We start from the raw sequence: 26136 nt of genomic DNA on the forward strand, positions 1-26136 counted from the left end.
TTTCTGTTTCTTGCCTTGCTACTCTGTAAAGCCTCTTTGTGACAGTTCTCTGGAAAAAGCGCTATTGAAAAAAAATTGAATTGAATTGAATGTACCTACTAGTTAGCCAGTTCCATTAACCTCGGGAACTGTATTGTCTTTGCAATCTGTTAGCTAGGCAATTACAGCTGGGGTGTCACGTTATTTTTTTTAGTAGGATCTTCGTGGCAACTTTCATGTCTAGGGAGCTACCTAGCTAAATGTCTAACTTTAACTCATTTCATATGGCTACCTAACGACTAACGATGAACATTAGAGATAGCTAATAATTCCATTTCACAATTTTGTTTTGTGTATTTAAATTCGGTTACCAATGTGTTTAATTCATTTTAATTGGACCAGTGAGTGCATCACACAATTTCCCACACCCACAAAATCACTCAGTGGGTTTACATGATGCTTGAAAAGGTCGAATTATTGCTTTAGTCTGGCTAAAACTGGACTTTTAAAAATCATGTAAACACCTTAGTCCGACTGAAATCGTACTAATTCGAATTTTTCAAAGTCGGACTAACATACCTAGATAATGCGGTTGGGGGTCGATTTACTACGGCAATCGCTTCAATTTATAAGAAGTCTTAGTCAGACATACCTCGGTCAATAATTCGATTCTTTCCGAGTCATGTATTTTGGGACAACGACAAAAATCCAATTAAATCCCATCTTTGGCCAAATCGAGCTATTAATATAGCTCGATTTCAATTGTGCATGTACTGACTGTCTGATTTGATTACAACAGGAGTTTAACTTGTTCTTGCAATTAAGTAATCACAAACAAAAACTATGTTTTAATGAAATGTTTCCGTTTGCTGAAATCCTCAAAAGACAGGAAATTGAATTGATCAGCCTGCTCTCCATCAAGGGGCATCAGCACAGATCTTTGACTAGAAGAACTACAACCATGTTGCCTACTGTACTTCAAACAATATGTAGCCTACTGTGCAAAGTGTCTCCGTGTATACACCTTGATGGAGAGCAGAATGACGTTAGCGTTAGGGCTGATCAATCTAATTTGCTGTCTTCTGATGCTTTCGGTAAAAGCGAACATTTTACTTAAAATGCTGTATGTTGTGATTAATTAATTGGTAGAACAAGTTACATCTGCTGAAAGAGTAAATAGACTACTGCACAGAAGAAATATACATTTATGCAATACAAATGCCCACGCAAAAAAACAATTTATTTTTGTTAAAATTGAAATAAAATTGGTACTAGGCTATGAACTACACCCTGCCGCAGCTGCAAAACTTTAGGCTACTTACCCCTATCGTCCACGCCGAGAGCATGTGGGACACACTGACTGCACAAGGAGTGTAAACACGGTAGAAGTTGGGGACGTTTGTCTGGTCCCAGTTTTGTTCCGCAAGCACCACAATATCCAAAACGCAATACCGGTCGCAGCGATGAGACCGTTCTACAGTCATCATCCTTTTTCACTGGATGAGACTTAAACCCGTCTCCGCTCACACAGCCGTCGAAGAACATTTCTAAACGAAAAGGCAAATTTCTTTGGAAAATCACAAGGCAAGTGTACACAGGTTTTTGAATAGATTGCTCATATAGAAATGCAAATCAAAGGTGAAATAGCGTACCGTAAAAATTTCACAATGTACTTAAAATTTACAATGGATGCAAAATCCTTTCGAGGCAACACTGACTCATTGGAGTCCCCACAGTGACTTCCGGCTACCACATGTGCAAGAGCACCAACAAACTGGCTAACAAGAAACTTCGTACTTCGTCCAGCATTTCAAACTGCTCTACAGGAACACTGGTACTGAGTTTTGAACATGAAGGCTCGAGATTGCAACGGAGAAGTTATAAACGCATGCGCATAGGCGTAGATTTCGAGGGTATGCAGAACACGTGCATTGGTCCCCCTGAATTTTGTGTTTTCCATTTCCACCATAAATTGATGCAGAAACGGCACTAATTGGTGTATACAAATTTACAAGAATTTTGAGTGTTTGGCGCTCAAAATTTCATGGGGGAGGACCCTCAGACCCGTCCCCCAATGTTCAAACGAAACCTACGCCACTGCGTATACGTACCTTTCATGAAACTATAGAATAGCATTTGAACCGTAATATCTCAAGATCCATGCGAGGTTACCGAGGACCGTCTGAAATACTGTGGAAAGGAAGTGCACGTAAGCCTACGGCCATCACCACTATGATCATATTAACATTACTTATTACTTGTACAGTTAAGAGTGGTTAGACCATGGTCAAAGTATAAACAACCAGCAGAAACCTCCACATAATACAAGCACAGTCTCCTATAATGTAAACTTGGCCTTTCAAACAGACAATGTCATGAGTGATAGAACCTGCAGGGGCTAGATGAGGTGAACACCTGTCTTATGTAAGAAAGGGGAGGTGAACACTTATTTTTTTATATAAGAAAGGAAGGGGGCTTGGAAATAATGGTGTAAAATCTGTGCATAAAATGAGAAACGATGGTGTATTGTAAAGAGTCAAGTAAAATGATGTAAGCATGTGGGAAGTACTAAGTTTAAGCTCCACAACAGGAGGAGCTAAAAAGATAGGATAAAAAGGAGTGTTTGGCCCCAGGGGAATTCAGTGCGTCTTCTGTGTTTTTGTGAGTGTCTTATGGAGTGCTTGGAGAGTGTTTGTATTGATCTGTGCAGATCAGCCCGGGTTCTTGCATGTTATCTTTGAATTGCCTGCAATAAATCCAGTTGCATCAGACTCTGTGAAGTGTATATTTTGAAGAATTATTCAACAGTGTGAGGAGAACACCCAGCGCTTCTGGCCCAGGCTGGGGCCTGGTTTTCCCACATTGAAATGGCGAGCCAGCCAGGAGAGGCTCGGGGAAGCCGAACGCCTGGACGGAACTACTGACGCCTGGTTCAGCAGTGGCCACAAAAGCAATAAGGTAAGCAGAGCCATTTTTATAAGTCAGCACGCATAGTTGGATCTAAGAGCAGTGTGTATCCGCCCCGGGCCGAGGCAAATACGAAGCCTCTCCTCCAAAGAATCTAAAACTATGGTAAAAAGCTATGGTAAGAGAAAAGAGTCTGATGTGATGTTGTGCCTGAAATAAATGTTATGTGTTTGTAATGAATGTTACGTGTTTGAAAAATATGTAATGTGTATAAATTAAAAGAGTGAAGTGCGAATGTGAGAAATATGTCAGAGTGTGTGCTTAGGATACTGATAGTCTGTTGGATCCTTGTCTGTGCTGGGTTTGCTGGAGGTTTGGTGTATTTGGCGCTGAAGCAGCTCAGGCAGCGACAGTTCTGCGGATACCGCTCCATGGCCTATGTCTGGTGAGCTTCATCACCCTCGCCATTGTTCTGCCGATCGTCTTGCTCTTGTAGTCGTCTGCAACGTGCCTACATCCATGTTCCAAAACTGCTCGAAAAATGTATGAGGTTTTTGCGTTCTCTTGTGTGCTTATTTACCTGTGTTACAAAATCTGTGAAACGTACGATCAAAACCACCCTAGTCAGAACCGGTCTGACTGTGTAAACTGATGTGACACGGTGTGAAAAAAAGTACGTTTTACCCAATCTTCTTTCCTGTCTTATAATCTTATGTAACGGGATATAGCAAAACGCTGTGACAACAAAGGACAAAACAGATCCTGCTTAGAACCGCTAGCCGAGCATTGACCATGATAATTTATTCGTTATCAGAAAGAGCTGACGGAATGTTTCTCAAAAAACATTTCATGTGCTTGGACTTCAGTGACCACTCTGACTCTAGCAACGAAGGCAATCAGCCACGTGAATTGTCGTTGGAGTATCAAAATAATAGCTAAGAGACAGATTTATTTCAGCTTTTATGTACTATATCAGATTTTCAGTGGATCAAAAGTTTACATACACTTTTTTAGTATTTGGTGGCATTGCCTTTTAATTGCTTAACTTGAATCAAATGCTTGGGGTAGCCCTCCACAAGCTTCTCATGATACTTTGCTGCAATTTTTGCCCATTCCTCCTGACAGAACTGGTGTAACTCAGTCAGGTTGGTGGGCCTCCTTGCTCAGACACGCTTTTTCAGTTCAGTCCACAAATTTTCTATGGGATTCAGGACAGGGCTTTGTGATGGCCATTCCAATACTTTCACTTTGTTGACTTTAAGCCATTTTGTTACAACTTTGGAGGTATGCTTAGGATCATTGTCCTGCTGGAAGACCCAGTTGCGACCAAGTTTTAACTTTCTAGCTGATGTGTTGAGGTATTGCTTCAGTATTTCTAGATAATCCTCCTTCCTCATGATGCCATCTATTTTCTGAAGTGCACCAGTTCCTTTTCCAGCGAAACACACCCACAACATGATGCTGACACCCCATGCTTCACAGTAGGGATGGTGTTCTTCGGATTAAAGCCTTACCATTTTTCCTCCATACATAGCGCTGATCATTATGGCCAAACAGTTCAATTTATGTTTCATCTGACCAGAGAACACTCCTCCAAAGGGCTTGGTCTTCGTCCTGGTGATCACCTGCAAACTTCATTCTGACTTTTTTATGCTGGTCTTGGAGTAGGGGCTTCTTCCTTGTGTGACAGCCTTTCAGGCCATGGCGATGTAGGATTCTCTTAATGGTGGATGTAGATACTTTGGTACCTGATGCCTCCAACTCCTTCACCAGTTCCTTTGTAGTTGTCTTAGGGTTCAATTGAACCTTTCGGACCAAAGTTTGTTCAGCCCTGGGAATTAATTTGTGCCTCCTTCCTGAACGATAGTGTCCCAAGATTTTTATATTTGCATACAATTGTTTGTAGAGATGCTTGTGGTACCTTAAGTTGTTTGGAAATTGCTCCTAAGGAGGAACCGGACTTGTGGAGGTCCACAATTTTTTTCTGAGGTCTTGGCTGAGTTGCTTGGATTTTCCCATGGTATCAAGGGCAAAAAGGCAGTGGCTTTAAAGGTAGGCCCTTAAATACAGCCACAATTGCCAATTAACTCCCGATTAACTCCTAATTATGACGATTGGCCAATCAGAAGCTTCTAAAATGTCATTACATCAATTTATAGAATCTTCCAGACTGTTTAAAGGGACAATCAACTTGATGAAAAACAGCCTACGTGTATGTACATTTTTGGCCTCAACTGTATATATTAATGCCATAAATACAAAGGTATCTTGAATGACATGCAAAGTTAAATTAAAACACATGCTTACATACTTTTCTGTAACACTTTTTAAGCAAATCAATGTGGTTTAATGACCTAAATATTATAAAATGTGCCAAGAATGACAGTATAACAGTGATTAATAAAAGTGTGAATAAAAGAAGCATGGTTTGTTAGGCTGTAAGAACCTACATGAATTCTGCTTTGGTTTTGATGTTTGAAGGAGAGTGAGGGCAATTACGGAGAGAAAAACATGTCCTTATACAAGCACAAATTAATGAAACATTTATTTACAAACCATTTACAAAGGCAATTCCATATAGCCTAAGTTTAAAAAAAATCTTCAAAAAGAGACACCCATGGCACTTGACACTTCTCAGTCATTGCACATCTGAAGCGTACATCTAAGAATTTTTGTTCGGGGTTCTTGTGGCTTTTTCCTGCACTTTACAAACTCTCTAGAGAGCAACCTGAACCTATTCGATTTCGGCCCTATATACATATCGCCCAACAGATGGTGTTGCAGGAACCCGAGTGCCTGCGAGTATATTCGCGGATACTGTAAGTGAAACGTGTAGTATGTTGCCAGCAAGGTGACCACGGCATCCAGGACCGTGTTGGCCTGGGCGCGTGCGATCACTGTGTCCCCCACGATGAAAGCGTCCAGCAGGCTGTCGTCGGTGACGTGGAGGACGAGCCGGGGAGGGTGCGTTTCTCGGGAGTTCAGCTGTAAGTCGCTGGGAGACGCGGCCTGCGCAGGGAAAGAAACGTTTTCCCGTTTAACCGCGTTTCGCTTCCACGGAAACACATTCCATTTTAAAACAACCGCAATACACGAAGGTACCGTAAGCCTAAATACACATTAAATTACTTGATGAGTTATAGCCTTGCGATTGTAGCCGGTAAATGAATCTCCGTCGTGTGAAGGCGACAAATATGCACTTATGTTTTAGTGGAAGTCTATCGTGTCTGAAAACCATCATGACGTAGCACAAGCAGAGTCTGGTTTACCTGACTAATGAGAAATAGTCTTGTCTTGATGTCCTCCATCTACACAATAGGGATGGGTGATTTGATGCTTTTTAGTGCTTGAGTATGTGATAGAAAAATTATGCTTGTGTATATATAGATCAATGGAAAATTACTGGAACGTGTGCAGAGCATAGCGTGTCTGAGGACGTGTCCGTTTGTCCTTCCTCAGCCACACAAGGTTGTACCCGCTAACCACAAGAATTTATCTTTGATGCACACACAGCTGCAACACCTCAGGTAACCTTTCAACTTAATTACCCATAAAATAACAAATGGATAAAGCTGCCATGTAAAAACAAAGAATGAAGCTAAGCGTGTTAATTCGCCTGAATTTAAGTAATTTGTTTTCGGAGTATTGTCCTCGAGCAGTCCTCGTCTTTTGAGCACTTAAATGCTTGTGTACTCGTGACCATCCCTATGACACAATGCTTTGAATTAAACCTTCAATGCTCACTCTTTGGACGGACACTGCCCTAAAGATTTCCAGTCTAATGAATTCTGCGCCCCAGGAACCAGCGGGGTATTTCATGAAGCAGGATTACCCCCAGCTCTCTAGTAAGGTGTTATAGCTCTTATTTTCTTACTGGAACCGCACTGAGGGTCAGGGGGTGGGGCATATGCGTCTTCCTTTGTTCCTTAGTTTTTTTTCCCCCTCTGCACACTATTCCATGATGTTTCAAAGAATTGATCGCAAAAAAATAAAAAACAGAAATTCAACAGAACGGCGTCTCCAGGCCTAAGAATCCAAAATCATTTTTACCGTCTTTGATGTATGCTATGTGTACTGATAAACATTAAAAATGAGTTACCGTCCTAATCGTCAAATATAAACACACACTGAAAGGTTAAAAGGTTGTAAAGTGGAGTCATTTCATTATCTGCAACAATGATGAACAGGATTCCTACAGTTTCACAAGAATTTGCAGAATCAACCCGTAAAACTTAAAACATCTTAGCAAATTGACATTGCCTAATACAACCCATGCATTAGGAACCTGCAGAGGGGTGTATAAAATGTGCATATAATTGTTATTTTAGCAGTAGTGATGCGAAATGGAACACTTGGCACATTGTGTTACCTTGCATACAGTAATCACAGACGCAGAAATTTCCCTTTCAAATTTTGTGTTTTCCTCAATCATCGACAGCACAGGAAGCATCCTCAGCTCACCCTGCAAAAGGCAAAACAAAGCGAAAGTCCTTTAAGTGAACGCAATTAAGCCATATATAAAGTTAACTGCGCACACGTCCTTAAATACAAAACACAAAGCACCCTTTCCACAGTCTATTAAAGACAAAGTTCTTCTGCAAGAGGCCTACCTCTTTCTGTGCTCCCATCATAGACTCCATTACATTGAGGAAATTTTCAGCTCTCTGTGGAATGGCATCAAATTTCTTCCCCCCCAGCAGCATGGCAAACTCACACATGATCTGCAAAATTAAGGAGCAACAGCAATAAAAACATACATACTGAAAGTAAAAAAAACAACAACTCTTAATAATTTCAGACCTCCTTCAGATATGAAAATATGATTTGCAAGATAACGTACATTCGGAATAGAAAGTTCAGCATGACTAAATACTCACGAACGTTCCCAATCTGAAGCACGGGTAGGGTTTGCAGATGGGCAGGAGTTTGCCAGGAGGCTGTCCGTCAATCCAGGTCCTCCTGGTCTGGAAGGTCTCCTTCAGGACCCTTTTGATGCGGTCTTCGCTCGGTCTCGCTTTATCACACTCCTCTCTGATCTCCTCCGTGATATTCCAATGGTAGTCCTCCTGAGGAGTCCCAGTGGTACCCTGCACGTTCATGGATTTGGCTCTTTTGGAGGTGACCGGGGTAGCTGTACTGTTGAGGGGAGGGTCTTTCCTTTTCAAAGGCCATCGTATGCGGCACAACTTTTGACTCGGGCATTTTGTCAATGATGACTAGAAAAAAACAAAAACAAATGTTGAGCCATTACATTAAAAATACATCAACCGCAAATTTCAGAACAATATGTTGGACACGTAATAGACCAATAATGTTTTTCTGGTATACTTGGCGCTCTGCACAGTAAGTCCAGAGTCCAGAGCACAGCAGAGAGAAGATCCCACCTGGTCCTCCTCGAGTATCTGCTCCAGGTGAACTTCCTGTTTGTTGGCGCTGGGGACGAGGCGGAACTGGGGCAGGGGGCAACCCGGCGGGGGGAGGTAGACGGGTAGCCGCACCAAAGAGACTCTGGGAACCAAGGGCCTATGAAAGGACCACAGGGTTACTGAGCGCCTACAACAGGATCACTGGGTTACTGATCACCTACAAGAGGATCACACGGTTAACGAGCACCCCATGGGATACAGAAATGTAGTGGGAGGTCACGATCTGCAATGACTGTCTTATATGATTGTGTATTATACAGTGACTACCTGAAGGGGCACTGTGCATTGCATTGGACGCTCTCAATTGTTGACAAAAAATCTGTTGACAAATCTTGAAACCAAGCTTTACTTTAACCTTGTGTAATATTTACTGTATTTGACAATATGTTAAAAGCAGCACCTTTTGTCTGCTTCCCTGGGCTCCTGAAAACCTGAGTTAGAAAGAGAGAATGAAATGTATTCAGAGAGGAAGAAATACATGTATGCACACATCTCCTTCTGTGTCTGGGGTACAGCAGTTTTGGTGCGGTGAGTGACAGAGTTGGCCATTTACTTACTCTTGATGTCCAAGCCTTCAGTCTCCTCACTGTGGCCGATTTGCCAGTCCATGTCATTGCTGTAATCTGTCTTGCCTGCTGAGTCTGCATCTGTTTTCCGTACGACCTCCACAACGGCTCCCACGCAGGTTTTGTCGCTGTCCATCTCCGCCGCGGTGGAGGCGCGCCCGGTATCTCCGGCAGCAGGGTTTGCATGTTTCTTCCTGCCTGTAGGGGGAGGCCTCTGGGCCAGGAAGTCTGCCAGCACTTTCAAACAGGGCACAAGGGCTGGTCTAGAGAGAGGTGAGATTACATGAGACCAGACTGGCAAGTTAATAAAAAAATAAAAATAAAAATAAAAAAAAACATCTCTGGATGTCACTGAGTAAAAACAACAATCCATATCAAAATGGTGTCCCATAACAACAGCCTAGTTAGATGAGGGAAAGTGGCTCGTCCTCCACTCAGGACTCACAGTTTGACATGTCCAAATCTTGAAGGCTACAACAGCTGTCAGAGCAGATGTTCCAAAACTAGACCGTTGACACCAAAAACAATTAATTCCAAAAAGGTTCTAATACCCAACAGCATTGTGATCCGAGCTGGCTGGAAAAAGTCAGAGAGGATGACAAAGCTCAGGTGTACTTTGAGAAGGAGAAAATGTAATCAGTAAGACTTGGAATTGTTTTTTAACGTAATGGAGTAAGGTTAACCTATCCAAAATTGTTTTGCAGGGCTGTTCAGAGATTGTATATGATCGCAGCCATTACACTGTTACTTTTAGCAGCTGTATGTGAAATGCTCTCCCTTGAAGGCAAAAAATTTGAGACTAATTTTAAAACCCTTTCTTGTCGTTACTGTAGCACTTAAATGAGTACCTCCTATCTGCCTTCTTGGGTTTCTGATCGTCACCTGGAGAAAGAAGAGTGGGAAACAGAAGCAGACAAGACAATGAGACCAAGACAAAAGAGAGACAAAGGTGTGTTGTACACCTATGGGTGGTATTCATCTGGGGGTTAGGGGGAAAGGGGGAAAAAAGAAAATTAAAATCACTTTATGTCCCTCAGAATCGCATCGCCACACCACGCCACAGCCCCCCCCCCCCAAGCTAAGAGCATCTTTTCCCCCAAGCTAAGAGCATCTTTTCCCCCAAGCCAAGAGCATCTTTTCCCCCAAACCAAGAGCATCTTTTCCCCCAAACCAAGAGCATCTTTTCCCCCAAACCAAGAGCATCTTTTCTCCCAAACCAAGAGCATCTTTCCCCCAAACCAAGAGCATCTTTCCCCAAAACCAAGAGCATATTTTCCCCAAGCCAAGAATGTCTTTTCCCTGAACCAAGTGTCTTTTCCCTGAACCAAGAGCATCATTCCCTCGAGCCAAGAAAGCCAGTCCCCCAAGCCAAAGAACATCTTTCCCCTGAGCCAAGAGCATCTTTCCCTTGAGCAAAGAGTCTTCCCCCAAGCTAAGAAAGTCAGCTGGTGGTGGGTCTACTTACCCTCATTTGCAATGTTGGTCTCTTTGTCATTGTTGTCATCTTCCTGCAGGACGTAAATAAAAAAGACCAAGTCATTTCCGATGGTTGTGAGTGAGAACTAAGCTGAGTGAGATGCCACCAGAATGATGGATGGTTCTTTCTCGCTGGGCCTCTTACCTTCACAGGACATCTGAAGAGGTCACCCTGGTCCCCCAACTCAAATTGGGTGGGGTTTTGGGGGTTTGATCCAGTGTTACCTGGAGAGCAGGCAGGCATCTGGAGGTCTACCCCAGCTGAATCCAAGGAACCGACTGACAGCCCATTGACTGATGAGTCATCAGTGGCTCTGGAAGAAGCAATCTCACATGCCGAACTGGTATCAGATGTAGGTGTCGCCTCCTCGCTGGGGTCCCCAGCACACTCTGTGATGTCCGCCTCCACCACGGTGGACGTGGGCTCATTTTCAGCGGCAGCAGGGTTCACAGGTTCTTCCTGCGCACCACCAGCAGGGGGAGTCCTCTCACACGGGGAGTCTGCCAGCGCTTTCACAGGGGGCGCCAGGAAAGTTCCGTTGGCAGTCTGGTCTTCTGTGGACGCGGCAAGACCAACCACTGTGTCCAACGGCATAGACACACTCGAGTCTTGAGCTTCTGGGAGAATGGCAGCCTGTGCAACGGTCTGTGAGATTTGGCTGCAAGGACTGCTGGCAGACGTTTGTATGGCAGGAGTGTTGGCATTAGCCATTTGACCATTTGGCGTGAGAGGGATGGGGATCGTGGGGGCAGCGTTCAAGGAGACAGAGTACAAAGCGACAGGTAAGGAGAGGGGGAAGGTAGAAAGGAGGTAAGGCAGCATAACTGCCCGGGAAGAGAGGTTAGAGTTATAAATATCAGCTATGCTGTGACAGGGAGAAATTGTGGTGTGGGAGACAGCTGGGGTTCCGATAGGTCTGTAGGAAGAAGGGCACAGCATCTGAGAAAGACTGGGACCCTTAGCAGAGGAAGTGGAAGGGTTGCCAGAAGAAGTGGAAGGGTTGAGAGAGGAAGTGGGAGGGTTGCCAGAGGAAGTGGAAGGGTTGAGAGAGGAAGTGGGAGGGTTGCCAGAGGAAGTGGGAGGGTTGCCAGAGGAAGTAGTTGAGATGTGAGAGAATGCCGTTTGAATTTGGGAAGAACTAAGAGTGGGAAGGTTGTGACAGGAAATTGTCAAATCGTGAGTGGAAGTGTTAGAGTTTAAAGTTCTTGAAGTTTGGAAAGAAGCAGAAAGGGCAGAAGCAGCAGATTTATGAGAGGAAGTGAGAGAGTTGTCACAGTAAGTAGGAGGGTTGGGAGAGGATGTGGGTGGAGTTTCGGTGGTGAAGAAGACTTGGCTATTAAGAGTCTGGTTTTTGTGTAGATGAGGATTCTTTCCGATAGCATTTTCATTATTTGTACAAGCAAAAGGGACCTTTTCAACCACAACTTGACCTAAAAAAACAAGCAGGGAAATTGTGTCAGAATACACAGACACACTGTCACAACACTGAACTGAAATTCAACAAATTGAACTAACAACAGCATTCATAATTAAAAACATACCATGCAGAATTTTTACCTTGAAAATAGAAAATAACTATGCTAAGGAATATCTGTGGTACACTCGCAATCTTTGTTTCTATGCCCTTTTGCCAAATCTGTGCATCTTTACCTGTATTTGTTACTCTAAAATGTGTTCGAAATGTATATGGAGAGGTGGGTGTGTCTACAGAGCCTGTGGTTTCAGCGAAGTGTGTTGCTAGCCAGCTAGCTGCCGAAATAGCGGAGATGAGGCCCAGATACAGTGAAGCAAAAAGGCTTATGTCTTGGACAGTTCTTTTTCCAATTTCTCAGCCTCATAATGGCTTCCTTGACTTTCACTGACACAACTCTGGTCCTCATGCTGACAGATGCCAATAACAGACTCCAAAGGCAGACAAGACTAGATTCAAGATTCAAGACTAAATACAGAAAGCTCTCTCATAGTTGCAATAAAGAAGCAATTGATCAAACCTGACTAATCAGAAACACCTGCAAAGCCATTTGCCCCAGACATTATGACATTGGGGGGGGTGGGTGCTCAACCCAACTCCCCTCCCACCCAGGATGGGTAGCATGCTGCCCATAGCCATGTTTGCTCCCTGCAGTCCGGGCCTCTCCCCGTTTGGTTGTTTTGTTAGCCGCTATATTCGTTTTTGCCGAAAAGCATGTTTGTTTGTCTGATTGGGCCCACAACCGAAGTCACAACCAAATTCTGACGTGAGCCAATTTTCCACTCGAGCCCCTCTATTCCCATGCCTTTTTCGTCACCCATCGTAAAGCTAGGAAACTGAACTTCCAAAAAGAAGGCTCACACCAGGTGGGGGGGGGGGGAGGGGCGTGGTTTTGCCTTGGAGGACACACTCTTTGTAGTTCTATATCTTTTTGTATGTGCACACAATTTAACTTACATGCCATCAATGTGTGCGTGTGCATGTCAAAATGTTAGGTGGCAGCTAGACAGTAGGGTGGCTGGACTTGGAATTTGTCAAAACCAGACAACATACACACTTTTTGGACAGGGGTGGGGTGGTGGGGGTCTTCCTTGGAACTCATGTTAAGGGGGGGGTTCCTTGTAAAAACGCAGTCGGGGGGGGGGGGGGGGGGATGTACCGAACGTGGCCATGTGACCGTAGGTGTCCTGCGCGCAGTGGAAGGTCAGGTTCATCATGCAGTCTCCCGGGGAGACGGCGTGAGACATGACGTCCCGCAGCTGCGTCTGAATCTGTGCGAGCGAGGAGGCGGGGGAGAGGCGGGGGGGGGGGGGGGGGGGGAGTCAGAGAGTTATACGACCCTGGTAAGATATTTCTTGAACACATGACAGAAAGACTTCTAGAAAGTTCCAGGCAGGGAGGGGCTGTGATATCCTCTGCTTGGTACAGAAAGATAACCGGGACCTCAGCTGGGCCACACACAAAGAAGCCTTTTTCCCCCTCATGTATCAAATATTTGCCCATAAAAGGATGAAGGTTCTAAACCAGCCCACAGGAATGTCAACTTAGCTCAAGTTACAAAAATAAAGATATAATCACCATCCTATTATTATGCATGCATTTGAAAGTGTAATCCAATAGACTTCTTGCAAAAGGGCATATGGGTGCTATTCATCTTGGATAAGCAGAGCTCAGGTGCTTCCCTTATTTTTAATGCAGCAATGAACATTACAGTGGGACTGTGCTGTATTCCTCCGGCAGAAAAAAAATCAGTTATTGATTTTTTCAAAATAGACCCCCCCCCCCCCCCCCCCAATGTGTGCAGTGCTTTGCATCACATTCAGTTCAGTCAGGACAACTTGCATATTAAAAAAATACATGAACAGGGAGTACTATACTAAACAGGAGGAGTACCAAAAACCCCCCCAGTATTTAGAAGCAGATCCAAACCACAGGTGGTGCTGGGTCAGCGCCATTCTGAGCAGCTGCACACAAGAGCAGCACAGGCAAGCAGCAGCACTGAGCGGTCTGAGCAGAGTGTTGGTCTAAAAAGGCACTCCATTGGTGATGTGTGCCTGCGATTGGATGGGTAAGAGAAAAGTGTTGCGTGTATGCAATTGGCTGATTATGGAAACGCGCAAGGATGTGGTTACTCGGGTCGGCCGATTGGTCGGCTGCAATTTCGAGTTTGCTAAAAGAACATTCCATGCGCACCGCTCATTTGTACAACTGGCCAATTGACTGATCGATCGATTAACCGTCCATCACAGAGCCTGCCTGATCCTTGGATCAGAGACATAATGGTTTGCCCAGCATCATAAACAGACCATCGTCAGGGCACTGGCCTTCCTGAGCTGCGTGCTGTGGACAGTCACGATCGTGGCTGAGCACAGATACTCAAACCTGGCCCTGGAATCCAAATCCGGGTTTTCTTTTCTCCCCGCTATTTGACTGAACATTTTGACCTCACTGACTGGCCAGACCGTCTTCAGACCTGACCCCCAGGTAAAGGGAGGGTGGAAAACCAGCAGGGCTCAGCCGTCGAGGACCGTCGTTTCAGTAACGGGCACACAGAGATCTTTGGACTGGGGGGGGTGGTTTTCGGGTGTACCTTCCGTCTGCAGGACAGCAGTGTCGAGTAGCCTTCTGTGTCCAGGGCTCTCTCGGTGAAGGACAGGAGGTAGGTCTGCCTCTCCTCGAGTTTCTTCAGCACTTCCTGTCTCTCCAGAACACTCCTCTTCTCTGAGCCACACTGCTCCTGGTCAGTAAACCACAGCATATTTATTATTATTTATTATTTGCATGATTACACTTATGTCGCATGCAATATTTCCACACAAGACTGAGAGAGCTTGGTTTTGGGACCTTATGGTGGGTTAGAAGGGCATAAAGAAGAAGTCTGTAATGTCAAAATGGAGGAAGCAAAAAGAGGAAGAACAAGCCGTCTTTTAACAGATTTAGGAGGAAGAACAAACTGTGGTTTAACACAACCTTTTTCCTTCCGCGGCACACTTTCCAAATTTACAGAACCTCATGGCACACCACGCCGACAGGAAAAATCCGCAAGTCACGTACTGACGTTGCTGTGACGTGCCAACAGTAGGGCTAAATGTTCTTTTGGGGTTTTAATTAAGCGATATGCATTTTAATGACATTTATTTTGTGAATACATTTTGTGAATGGGATTTGTTGTTTGTGAATGTAGTTTTTTTTAATTCATTTGAACATTAAAATTTTTTAAAGGATTTTTCACACGGGTCACCTGACCTCACCTGACGGCACGCCAGTTGGGAAACGCTGGTTTAAACAGATTAATTTTCCCCAAAAAATCTAATTTTGAATTTTTCCCCCCATCACCCCGCAAAAAACCTGCATACTATGTATTGCAGTAATCTCTGTAATGTATTTACATATTTTATTGTAGTGTAGTGCTCAAGTATTGTATTGATGACATTAGGTGATTTTTTTGTCGAAACCTGCCCAGGTTTTTGGATTAAAATGTGCCCATTAGCTAACTCCGGCACATTTTACGCTGATGAGGAAACTGAAACATTGATTAACGTGCATTGTGCCTGCTAAATAAACAAATGAATAAACAAATAAAATAAAAAAGTGCCAAAAAAAAGACAAGCTGCACCATAAAACTCTACAGTATGTTTCCTTTGTAACCGTTAAACAGGCAACGTGCACCAGGAGATACAAACTCTTTAACATCCTGTAGGGGGCATGATTGAAGGTTTTCACCCAATCAAGTTATCATTTATCAAAAGTCTCTACTAGTATCTAGGTGACATGACTTGGTTCAGGTTATCTGTCATCGTTTAGTCAGCCTGATCAGACATCATCATGGCTGCCAGTGGTGCAGGACATGCTGACTGGAGGGTAAGTAATTATGTATTAATCACAGTTATTTTCAATAAAACAACAATATAAATTCATAAAACTAATTATGACTATTGTCTTAATATGCTGACGAAGAAAAAATGGTCTAACGGTGTTTGTGGTGTTATTCAGCAACTGAAATGTATGTATCCCCCCGAGATACATTGCCAGATTAGGGGTGGAAAGTTGGTCAATGTGTAGTATTCAAAATTTAGTTTCAAACTGGAAGACATGTTAATGTTAACTGCAAAAACAGGTATTATCATGCACAGAAATGCATCACTGCTGCCCTTCACAGCGATATTCAGTGTTTGCAGAATAATACTTTTTTGTGTGTGCCAAAACCAGACATCCAATCAGAGGACAGTACCTGGACTTCCGCAGCCAGGGTCATGGCTCGCTTCAGCAGGGCGTCCCGAACCCTCAGGATCGTGTCCCGCAGTTCCCCGTTCAGTTTGTTCTGGAGGTCCTTCACGTCCAGCAGCCTTGTAGGTCAAAGGTCAAAGTCAGAGATTTGGGGGATGGGGGGGGGGCGGAGAAATGCTCCCTGATCTTTCGTTTCACCTTGTGAACAGCGACTGTGCACAGCAACAAGGAAGGGGACAAAAAAAAAATGGCAAAACGTGCAGAAACGCTCCCATTCTCGCTGAAACACGCAACGCGACCGACCTCCTGTCCAGGTCCGACAGGCTTCTCCTCACTTCCTGCCTCTGCAGCCTCAGGTCCTCCATCACAGACCTGATCTGACCCTTCTCCTCTGCAACAGCTTCATGGAGAAACTGAAACCTGGGAGAGACAGAGGCCATCAAACCACCCTCCACATTGGCCTTCAGGACGCACAGGCCAGTGGTGCCCAATCACATGCCACGGAGGGCCGAGAGTATGCAGCTCTTCATTCCAACCAATCACTGCACATGCTGATTTCACGAATTAACACGCTTTAAACCAGAGAAGGGGGAACTAATTGGTGAAATCAGCAGGTGAATTGATTGGTTGGAATGAAAACCTGCATACTTTCAGCCCTCCATAGCAAATGATAGACCACCACTGTCATGGACTTACAGTTGAACCCTTTATGACAGGGTTTCTCAACCTTGGTCCTGGGGACCCACTGCCCTGCATGTTTTAGAAGTTTCCCTGCTCCAACACACCTGATTTAAATGAATGGGTTGTCATCAAGCTCTGCAGAAGCCTGATAACGACCCATTCATTTGAAACAGATGTGCTTGAGCAGAAAGACATCTAAAACATGCAGGGCAGTGGGTCCCCAGGACCAGGGTTGAGAAACACTGCTTTATGACAAGCCAAAATACAACTAAACTAATTGACACTGTGAGGTGTAAGATCACAAGTATGTGATTAGAATGCTCTGAACTGAACATTCCAATGCTGATGTAACAATCGCCACTGGTAACAGAAATCAGTGGAGTTCTAGAACACTGACTTGGAATGCTCTAAAAGCATTCAAGGAAGTTGGTGCATGAAAACACGAAATAGAGGGTATGCATTGACGCATTGCATTGTCACTTTCCCACCGGAATACGCCCCCTCAGTTGGGACTGAGTGGCAAAAATGGCTGCCTTTACTATAGGAAACTGCAAAACCGGGAATAAAACAAACGATTATCTGCTTAAATTAAAGGCAGTTGGACTTGACAATGATCCTTACAACTAACCAAAGAACCAGTGGTCCATGGACATTCAACAAGAAATCGGAGCTATCTTTTCACAGACTGCTGGAAGCTAAAGAAAAGAGAAGCGATGCATCGCTGTAATTCGCAGAAACAACTCGAATCCAGGCACCGAAACGTGGATTTGTGGTTGTCGTTTTGTGTCAGCTATGTTGGATTTTTGGGTAAAATCATACCTTAATAATTTATATGCTTGGCTAGCTAATACTATCTAACCATCCCTCCTTTGTTTGTAGAACACAAGGCTCATCATCATGGATGTTTTTTAATAAATGCTGACAAAAACTTTACAGTTACACAGAATATAAATGAAAGATGCTACATATGTAATTGACGAGTAGTCAATACAGTAGCCTACATAACTTAAGGTATGATTTTACCCAAAAATCCAACATAGCTGACACAAAACGACAACCGCAAATCCACGTTTCGGTGCCTGGATTCCAGTTGTTTCTGCGAATTGCAGCGATCCATCTGCTTCTCTTTTCTTTAGCTTTTGGCAGTCTGTAAAAAAGATAGCTCCGATTTCTTGTTGAATCTATTTGTACAGTCAATCGCACAACAGCTCTTTCCCATTTTAGATGTGTTTTTTGTGTTTTCACGGCATTCAAGCTGAACGCTAACGTTGACACTCAGTAGTCTTTCTGCCACTCAGTGGGTGTAACCGCAGTGACTTCCACCTACTGTGATGTCATGTGCATACCCTCTATTGAGACTCAGCCAGAGGTGCCGGGGGAGGGGAGTGGGGGAGGGAGAGAGAGTGACAGAGAGGGGGAGGTAAGAGAAAGGGAGGAGAACAACCAGTCCACAAAAGTTTCAAATCAAATTACTATTGCCAAACCACATGTTTCAAAGAAATAATAATAATAATAATAATAATACAGGCCAAACTCCCGCTCTGTTGCCATGATACAGGTACCGGTGCCTGTGAGGTCATACCTGTGGTTCCTGTGCAAGGTCAGCTGACATTCACGGCAGGTCGCCTGATCGCACAACTGGCAGATGAGCTTCACCCGCTCTTCCCTGTGCGTCGAACAGTACAACGTGGGCGCAGAGACTGAGAAGAGAGGGGGAGGAAGAAAAACCAGGTCAAACTGGCACGTGTGTACCGCCAGCCATCTCAGGCTTTTACCGGCATTGCATCACGGGGCCGGCTGTTCTGGCAGAGCGTGACTTGAACAGAAAACAAGGCAACGGAGGACATTATGGGCCAGTAGATAGACACAGATTAAGCTTAGTCCCAGTTTTGTATGGAAAAAAAAAAGAATTTTAGGACCAGTGTCTGTGAATCTGGCCCCAGGAGGCACAGTTCTGATGCAGTTGGAAAGTTGGCATTACATAGCCCGACAGTTGGAGTAACTAAACTACTATGTAAAATAGGGGAGGCTCCTAATCCTCTTTCTCACTCCTTTGTCCTCAATGGCGGGGGAGAAATGCAGCCCATTCACTACACTCATCACACAAAAGGACTGTCTGTCAGGGGGGGGGGGGGGGGGGGGCTAGCACCTTCCACACATGCATTTTGACCCGTAAATGTCCAGGAGTCAATTTTCTGTGCCAGCCTCATGTGTGAACACAGCCAATTTTCACAGAGTCAATTTTCCATACAAGACGTTCCTCCGATTTGCCCAGTGAGATTTATGGAAATCTTCTGCCCCGTGTGAACAAAAGCAGGAGCATTTCCGGGCAAATCCTTTCGTTTCTGCCATAGTTTCTTTTAAGAAATATTTACTTAATTTGCCCTCAACAGTTCCTTTGTAAATATGACGCCAGGCACCCACCGCACGCGTCGCGTAAGCGTCGCGTAAGCAGCACGGCGAAGCAGCACGGCGAAGCAGCACGGCGCGACGCGTAGCGTGTCTCCACTGGTTCCGTTTGTGTCGTGCAAAGGCTTGCTTAAAGCTCTATATTCCTAGTAGCTCTCACAGTCTGCAGTGGGCTTACATCGTGTATTTCACGTTTGTTCAGGACTTTTGATTATGGGTAAGTGAATACTTGGTGAGAGACCTTTTTCAGTTTGTTAATATGGTAATATTTTTTAACACATGTAAATACGTGAGAAAGTAAACGCTTTAAAGAATTACCATAAGCTTAAATCGCAACGTAGCCTACATAATAATCAATCTCAAACTGCATTAATTTATTTGCTTGGTTAACAAGCGTGCCAACTTTATGAAGAATATGTAATGATAATAATAATAATAATAATAATGATCATAATAATAATAATAAATAATCCGTAATCAACCATTGGGAATTCCCGTGTCGTCTTGTCATTCACGTCAAAACGTGTGTAGGATCAGATTTAGTAAAATCAGCTAATCATCAAAAAGATAGCGTAACAGTTTAATCTTGAAGGGATATGAACACCACAACGCCATGAACACCGTAAGCTTTGAAGTAAAAGTGCAATAAAGGCTTGCTTACAACTTCATTTATAAAATAGGTGCATTTTCATCGGCAAGACCACTAAATAATCTGATTTTTTAAAGCTCTGTGGATTATCTGATTTTTATTAACAAGCCCTTTTTGAAAGCACGGCGAACGAAGACATCGGAGAAGTCAAATAGACTGAGCAACGGTTGGTTAAACTACCTTCCAACACTCGAGCTAACAAACCGCTGCTCGTGCATTCACTTCTACATCATTCAATAGGCTACCTCTTTCTGTGGTGTATTTTCAAACTTATCCCACCCCCTCCGCAAAATAAGATAGCGAAACTAAGTTTGCCTTTTCCCCAGGTTCCAGTTTTTTTTTCTTTTTTTCTGCAAGGACAATACAAAAACGAAAAGGCTTGTATTTATTTAGCTGCTTATGAAATATCTGGGAGGGAACTAGGCACACATCCCCAGTATGATAAGGATGAAATATAAATCAGAGCATGTATACCTAGCATTTTAGAGCATATTTCTGTTTATAAACAGGCCACCGTGACGCGCGACAAGCCAAAAAAATAGAACAGAAGCGAAAAACTACGCTTCAGTTCGCTTGTGTCGCGCGAGCTTCGCAGCCGGTTCGCGACGCGTTCGCATCTGGTGGAGACGACGTCGCCCGCTGCCGTTGTAACAACAGTACTTCAACTACGCTTCAGTTACGCGCGTAGTACGCTCGCGGTCGATACGCGTGCGGTGGGTGCCTGGCTTCAGACAATGCACCAAGAAAAGATACTGGAGATGTGCGATCATGTGAAGGAACTTTGAACATTTTAGGAAGGGAATACACAGCGCCAATGTCCTTGCTTGACAGGGCTTTGTGTACTGTAACAGCACCAAGGTCTCCGACAAGACTTTTTCCGCACAGTGGACCCATGTGTGAACAAGGAAAATCACTACCTAATCCGGATATTTAAACCCGGCAAGGCTGCGGGCTCCATATTTTCTCCCATCTTTTTTATCTGGGAGGTCTGTATGCATGCATATGCATGTGTGTGTGTGTGTTTCTGAGAGATTAATTCTGCACATGCAGGATAATACTTCTTGTAAGTATCTGTCCTTCCTGTTTAGGGTCTTGACATCTTATAGCAATGAAGATGTGGAACATGCAATGTTAGTCCTTAGCAAAATGAGGTCTCGGTAGAGAAGGACTAGCATGCTACCGAAATCCACTCAGAGGACTGACCGCAGTTTCCTTGTAATACTGAAACGTTATGGATTCCTAAGTGGTACCAGGATGTTTTTAGGTCGAATCCTCTGTATGCCTGGGACAGGTAGGGGACGTGCGTACCTGTGGGGGGCTTCTGCGGCAGGACGGCGTGTTCGCGGGTCACCTTGACCCTCTTATGGGCGGAGACGCATTCGGGGCAGAGAGCCTCCCCACACTCGACGCACCAGCCCCCAGCCCCCGCTCCCCCGCAGCCCCCACACTGAGAGAGAGAAAGAACAGGATCAGAGAGAGGGAGGGAGAGGTGGGAGGATGAGATGGGAGGAGAGTGATAAGCTAACAGGAGGGAAGAGGGATAGGGAAAAAAATAAGGAAGAAAATAAACGGGGAGAGCAAAACAGAAGGAAATGGTGGGGATAAAAAGACATGAGTGGAGAGAGATGGAAAGAACAAGAGAAAAATAAAACAGGAAAGGGGTAGCCTAAACAAAGAAGGGGCGGAGAACTACTGGAATGAAAAAAGTTATTTCAGTCCAAGAGAGAGAGAGAGAAAGCTGCTGCCAGTTTTAGAAAAACGTTCAATAGCCTACAGGACATAGTTTACCATTCCCAAAACCAGAATCAGCCATGCCAAACATTTTGGGGCTAATAACGAAGGTCCCACCCCTACACCCTCACCTGAGTGGTCTGCTGGGATTTCTTGAAGAAGAGATTATCGATAACTTCTGTAGGAGTGTACACTGCACCACAGACTGGACACTCTGGTCGGACACAGGTAGGAGAAGGAGACGCCATTATGACAAAATTCCAAAAAGTAAGCTAATTCATTTTACTTTAACTAAAAGTAAAATGATTAATCGTAAGAGCTAGAAGAAGTTATACTCCTGCTGTTACTCGTTAACGTCAACCATTGTTTGCGGAGGTGGGAAATCTAGCGTAACATTTCTTTACTGGTCCAGGCACGTGAACCGATAGACACCAACACATGATGAGGCATACGCAACCTACCATGAGACAGCAAACGTTCTATTTTGGCCATACAGCTTTCTTTCTTTTTTTGTTAACCACCCCCTGTGATAACAACCTCTCAGTCTCACCCAGCCCCCCCCGTCCCCCCGCTATCGCTATCTATTCCTAAAATCTCCGCTACCGATAATACAGCATATGCACTCTAAACGGTCTGTGCACGGCGCTGCACTGTTCCCACTAGCTAAACGTTACACAAGAACGACATATCGTGGTCTTTCCCACAATATGCCCGAATGCAAAGGAAAGAACATGGGCTTGCTCGTGCAGAGAAAAAGAAAGCATACAAAACAAAATTCTGCAAGAAGTCATGGGAACTTCCGTAGAGAAAACGTTACTCACCCCTGCAGTCCACACACACACACTTTTGGCACAAGGAGTGTAAACATGGTAAAAGTTGAGGACATCCGTCTGTTACCAGTTTTGTTCCGCATGCAGCACAATTTCCAAAACACGCTGCAGGTCGCGTCGCTGAAACCTCCGCAGTATCACAATGCTCTTCCACTGGAGAAGACATGAAACGAGCTCCAGTCGCAGTCGTCATGAACAGACAGATAACCCATGTGAAACTCGTCACACATCTCTCTAATTTAGGAGTGTGATCGCTGCAAGCCAGTCGTCCACGTCGGTTTCGAAGTAGGGCGACCAACTCTAATTTGAATGACCTATTTTATTCTTTGAGTTACCGACTAGATAATGCTATTGCATAAAAAGGCTAGCTCCTTTCTTGCACTTTGTCCAATATCGCAAGGCGCTCCATTGACACAATTCGTACAAAAAAACAAGCTAGTTGAACCATAACTCAGTAAATTATCAGATTCCTTCTAAACAATGGAGACGATGATTAAAAAGTTACTTACCCGTACTAAAAGTTGCAGAGCTCATTGCGTCCATGTTCTCCGCACGCCATGAAACCTAGGTTCGGCTGAATACCGAAAAGAGGAGTTGCCATGTAGTTTTTAATCCCCTATTGGCAGATAGTAGGAGTGGATGCAACCGAGATGTTTACGAAAACGTCGCCCCCTTCTGGGTTGAGTAGAGTTGAGCCAGGTTGAGTCAAGGTAAGCTTGATTGAGGCTTCTAAATTCATGAAGGGGATGAACAATGTGAACCACAGGACATTCTTCAGGTTGAGTTCTGTTACAGTTTTTCTCAATTGTTTAAACGCGTTTCCTGAAACTATAGCTCAATTTCTCAAAACTCTACACACAAAGCACAGCAACAGTTAACCTTTTGCCAAAACTACACAAATCTCTTGCAAAACGCATTCATGCATTCAAAACCATGTTCTCTTTTCTCAAAACTGACTTTTTCCATCAAAATGATTCACACAGGCCTCATATGAATAGGTCTCATTGAGCATTGATTTCACACTGGTGCGATAAATTTAAAAACACAATCATCAAAATACTGTATATATGTTCTGGCCTCATGAGGTCATGTTACATATTCAAGTGTATAAAATAGTGTAAAAATTGCTTATTTTTTCTCCTTTTTTGAAGTTTTAGTTTTCTTTTCGAGGGGTCCCAAAATAGGCTGCAGTTTTACAGTAAATATAAAGACTGTTGCCATGATACAATACAGGGAATATATCATCATATAAATAGTGCATTTGCTAGGTAAACCTAATTCTAATTCAGTACAGTACAGCATGTGTGAACTGTTATCAGTTTGAGTGTTGTTGTTATTGTGTATGATACATTGCACATTTACTGTATTATCCTGCCAATGAGGTACAGTTGGACTGCACTCACAACCCAGGTTCCATCTTGAGTCATACTGAACATTGTTAGAAGTGTTTTTTTCATTTTCCTTATCAGTGCAATTATGAGTTTTGCCAAAATAGATAACATTTGTGTCTTCTCAAAACTAGAACATGCTTAGACTGTGTCGGTCTGGACAATGGATGTAATGATCTGTTATCATATATGAAATCAATGAACAAATTCAAAAAGGTAACAAAGCAAATCTTTATTTGTTACTGTAAAATAAATCTTTGCTCAGCAGACTGCAAAAATAAAAATCGTAGTTTGTAGCCCTGCTGTAAAAAAACAAAAAACAAATACGTGATCAACCAAAGTTGCACATATTTCATTTGAAATATTAGCTCGTCTCCCTCTTCTTCGTCCACCTCGTACACGTACACCTCCTCTACCTCTACCTCTACCTCTACCTCACCTCTACCTCTACTCTACCTCTACCTCTACTCTACCTACCTACTCTACCTACCTCTACCTCTACCTCTACCTCTACCTCTACCTCTACCTCTACCTCTACCTCTACCTCTACCTCTACCTCTACCTCTACCTTGCTGTGCTGCGTGTTGCTCCATTGTTTTCCAACACAATAGAAGTCACCTGAGGTCTCTTTTATGGTCTGACAGATAATTGAAAAGTTTAGCCAATTGAGTTTGAGCAGGTGTGGCATGAGTGTGACCAATTGGTACTTAAAGTTTGGCATTTGAAGGCCAGTGTTTTCCATGTGAACAAACAAGGCTTGATTATCACAATTGTGCTGAATAATGAGATTTTGTGTGTAGAGTTGTGCAAAAACCTTAGAATTGCTATTTGAGTGAAAGCAAAGGAATTGTGCTTAGAGTTTTGCAAAAATAGTCTTAGTCTTAAATAGTTCCAGTTTTAGCGTGTAAACATTTGAGAAAAACTGTAACTGAATCTTTTTTACTTAAGTAAAAAAAAAAAACAATTTCCTGAATCAGCAGTTCACATCACATAGCACTAGTGGAGAGCTTTTCCTCTGAATAAACCTCCTCACTGTCTGTCCTTGGACCAGGGACCAGAGACCAGGAGAACATTCCAGACATTCTCCCAGTTTGCTCAGGGGTAGTAACACCCACGCATGCAAGAAGAGAGCTGCAAGCACCGCCCCCCCCCCCTCCCCCCAACACAAACACAGCTTTGTTTTACCAAGTCACACAACATAACGTCTAGTAACTACATTTGCAAGGTTCCTTTTTGAAATTAGATGGCACCACACCTTTCCTCCTCCTCTTTTTCTTTCTGATCTATTCTAAACAAAAAATGTGTAATTTTGTAGTCCTCCTACCATGGGACAAGCTGAGAGATAACAATGCAGCAGGAATACAGACAGGGTGAAGAACTGACCTTTACCTCTGTGCATGAGACATGCATTTAACCCCTTCTGTAACACCCCCGTTAAAAAAAAAAAAAAAAAAACACAATCCTGAAAATGGCATACCCAAAATAAATGGGTTACTATTCTTGAGCCATTTTGACTACTGGCATAATCCTGGTTTCTTCTGAAAGGTAACCCTGGGGAGTTCGTTTTCCAAGTATCACAGAAACAAAGTAACAGAAGCTCAACACACAGTTAAGCTGGATGTTTTATTCTCACCTTTTGTTGAACGGACACAGAGGCTTGTGGGTGTGTTGCGTCTGGTGGGCTTGCAGTGACGTGAAAACGTTTTTTTGCCAACAACCCGATTTCCTCTATTACTGCACATTTGTCACACTGAATGATTTGAGAACTTCAAGCAAAATGTTATATTAGACAAAGGGGAACTGGGTAAATACAAAACAATAAAAATTATTTCAGTTATTTCATGAAAAAAGTTATTAAATACTCATATCATCATGGCGACATAGCTCAGGAGGTAAGAGCGGTTTGTCTGGCAGTCGGAGGGTTGCCGGTTCGATCCCCCGCCCTGGGTGTGTCAAAGTGTCCCTGAGCAAGACACCTAGCCCCTAATTGCTCCCAACGAGCTGATTGGTACCTTGCATGGCAACCTTGCATCGTTGGTGTGTGTGTGTGTGAATGGGTGTATGAGAGGCATCAATAGTAAAGCGCTTTGGATAAAAGCACTACATAAATGCAGTCCATTTCCCATTCATGTGAAAAAGTAATTGACCTTTAAGTTACTCAGTCAACTGACTTGTCCTGACTCGAACCTAATAAAGATGCTGTGGACCTGAATCAAGCCATTCATGCCCAAAAACCTCCCAGTGTTCTCAGAGTTAAAGCAAAGAAGAGGGGGCTAAGATTCCTCCACAGCTCGAATGGTGGTGCAAACAGTGAAGTTCAAAGGGGCAATTACTTTTTCACGTGCTATGTGTTTGCTAACTTTTTTTTGAAATAACAATTAAAAATGAAATAACT

At 43.7% G+C, this 26136-nt stretch overlaps 1 protein-coding gene across 4 annotated transcripts in view; it reads right to left on the minus strand.

Moving 5' to 3' along the window:
• Positions 1-23013, minus strand: part of LOC135260232 (transcription intermediary factor 1-beta-like) — a 38389-nt gene extending 15376 nt beyond the window's left edge. The window contains exons 1-19 of one of the 4 annotated variants that reach the window (XM_064345454.1): positions 22863-23013; positions 22345-22506; positions 21655-21737; positions 21101-21239; positions 18317-18434; positions 16357-16473; positions 16058-16172; positions 14417-14563; positions 12986-13097; positions 10500-11785; positions 10344-10386; positions 9727-9760; positions 8870-9141; positions 8713-8743; positions 8271-8409; positions 7764-8102; positions 7497-7607; positions 7256-7348; positions 5414-5895 (exon numbers count right to left, since the gene is read on the minus strand). In XM_064345454.1, the coding sequence (XP_064201524.1) occupies positions 5521-5895; positions 7256-7348; positions 7497-7607; positions 7764-8102; positions 8271-8409; positions 8713-8743; positions 8870-9141; positions 9727-9760; positions 10344-10386; positions 10500-11785; positions 12986-13097; positions 14417-14563; positions 16058-16172; positions 16357-16473; positions 18317-18434; positions 21101-21239; positions 21655-21737; positions 22345-22506; positions 22863-22896 (3750 nt within the window). In that variant the 5' untranslated portion in view covers positions 22897-23013 and the 3' untranslated portion in view covers positions 5414-5520. Of the gene's footprint in view, positions 1-1301; positions 1527-1631; positions 1864-5413; positions 5896-7255; positions 7349-7496; positions 7608-7763; positions 8103-8270; positions 8410-8712; positions 8744-8869; positions 9142-9726; positions 9761-10343; positions 10387-10499; positions 11786-12985; positions 13098-14416; positions 14564-16057; positions 16173-16356; positions 16474-18316; positions 18435-21100; positions 21240-21654; positions 21738-22344; positions 22507-22862 lie in introns of those variants that run through there. The other 3 variants (XM_064345455.1, XM_064345457.1, XM_064345456.1) reach the window with 3 other exon arrangements.
• Positions 23014-26136: the final 3123 nt, after the last annotated feature.

Source organism: Anguilla rostrata, chromosome 8, assembly GCF_018555375.3.
Source record: "Anguilla rostrata isolate EN2019 chromosome 8, ASM1855537v3, whole genome shotgun sequence".
In the NCBI taxonomy this organism is placed as follows: domain Eukaryota; kingdom Metazoa; phylum Chordata; class Actinopteri; order Anguilliformes; family Anguillidae; genus Anguilla; species Anguilla rostrata.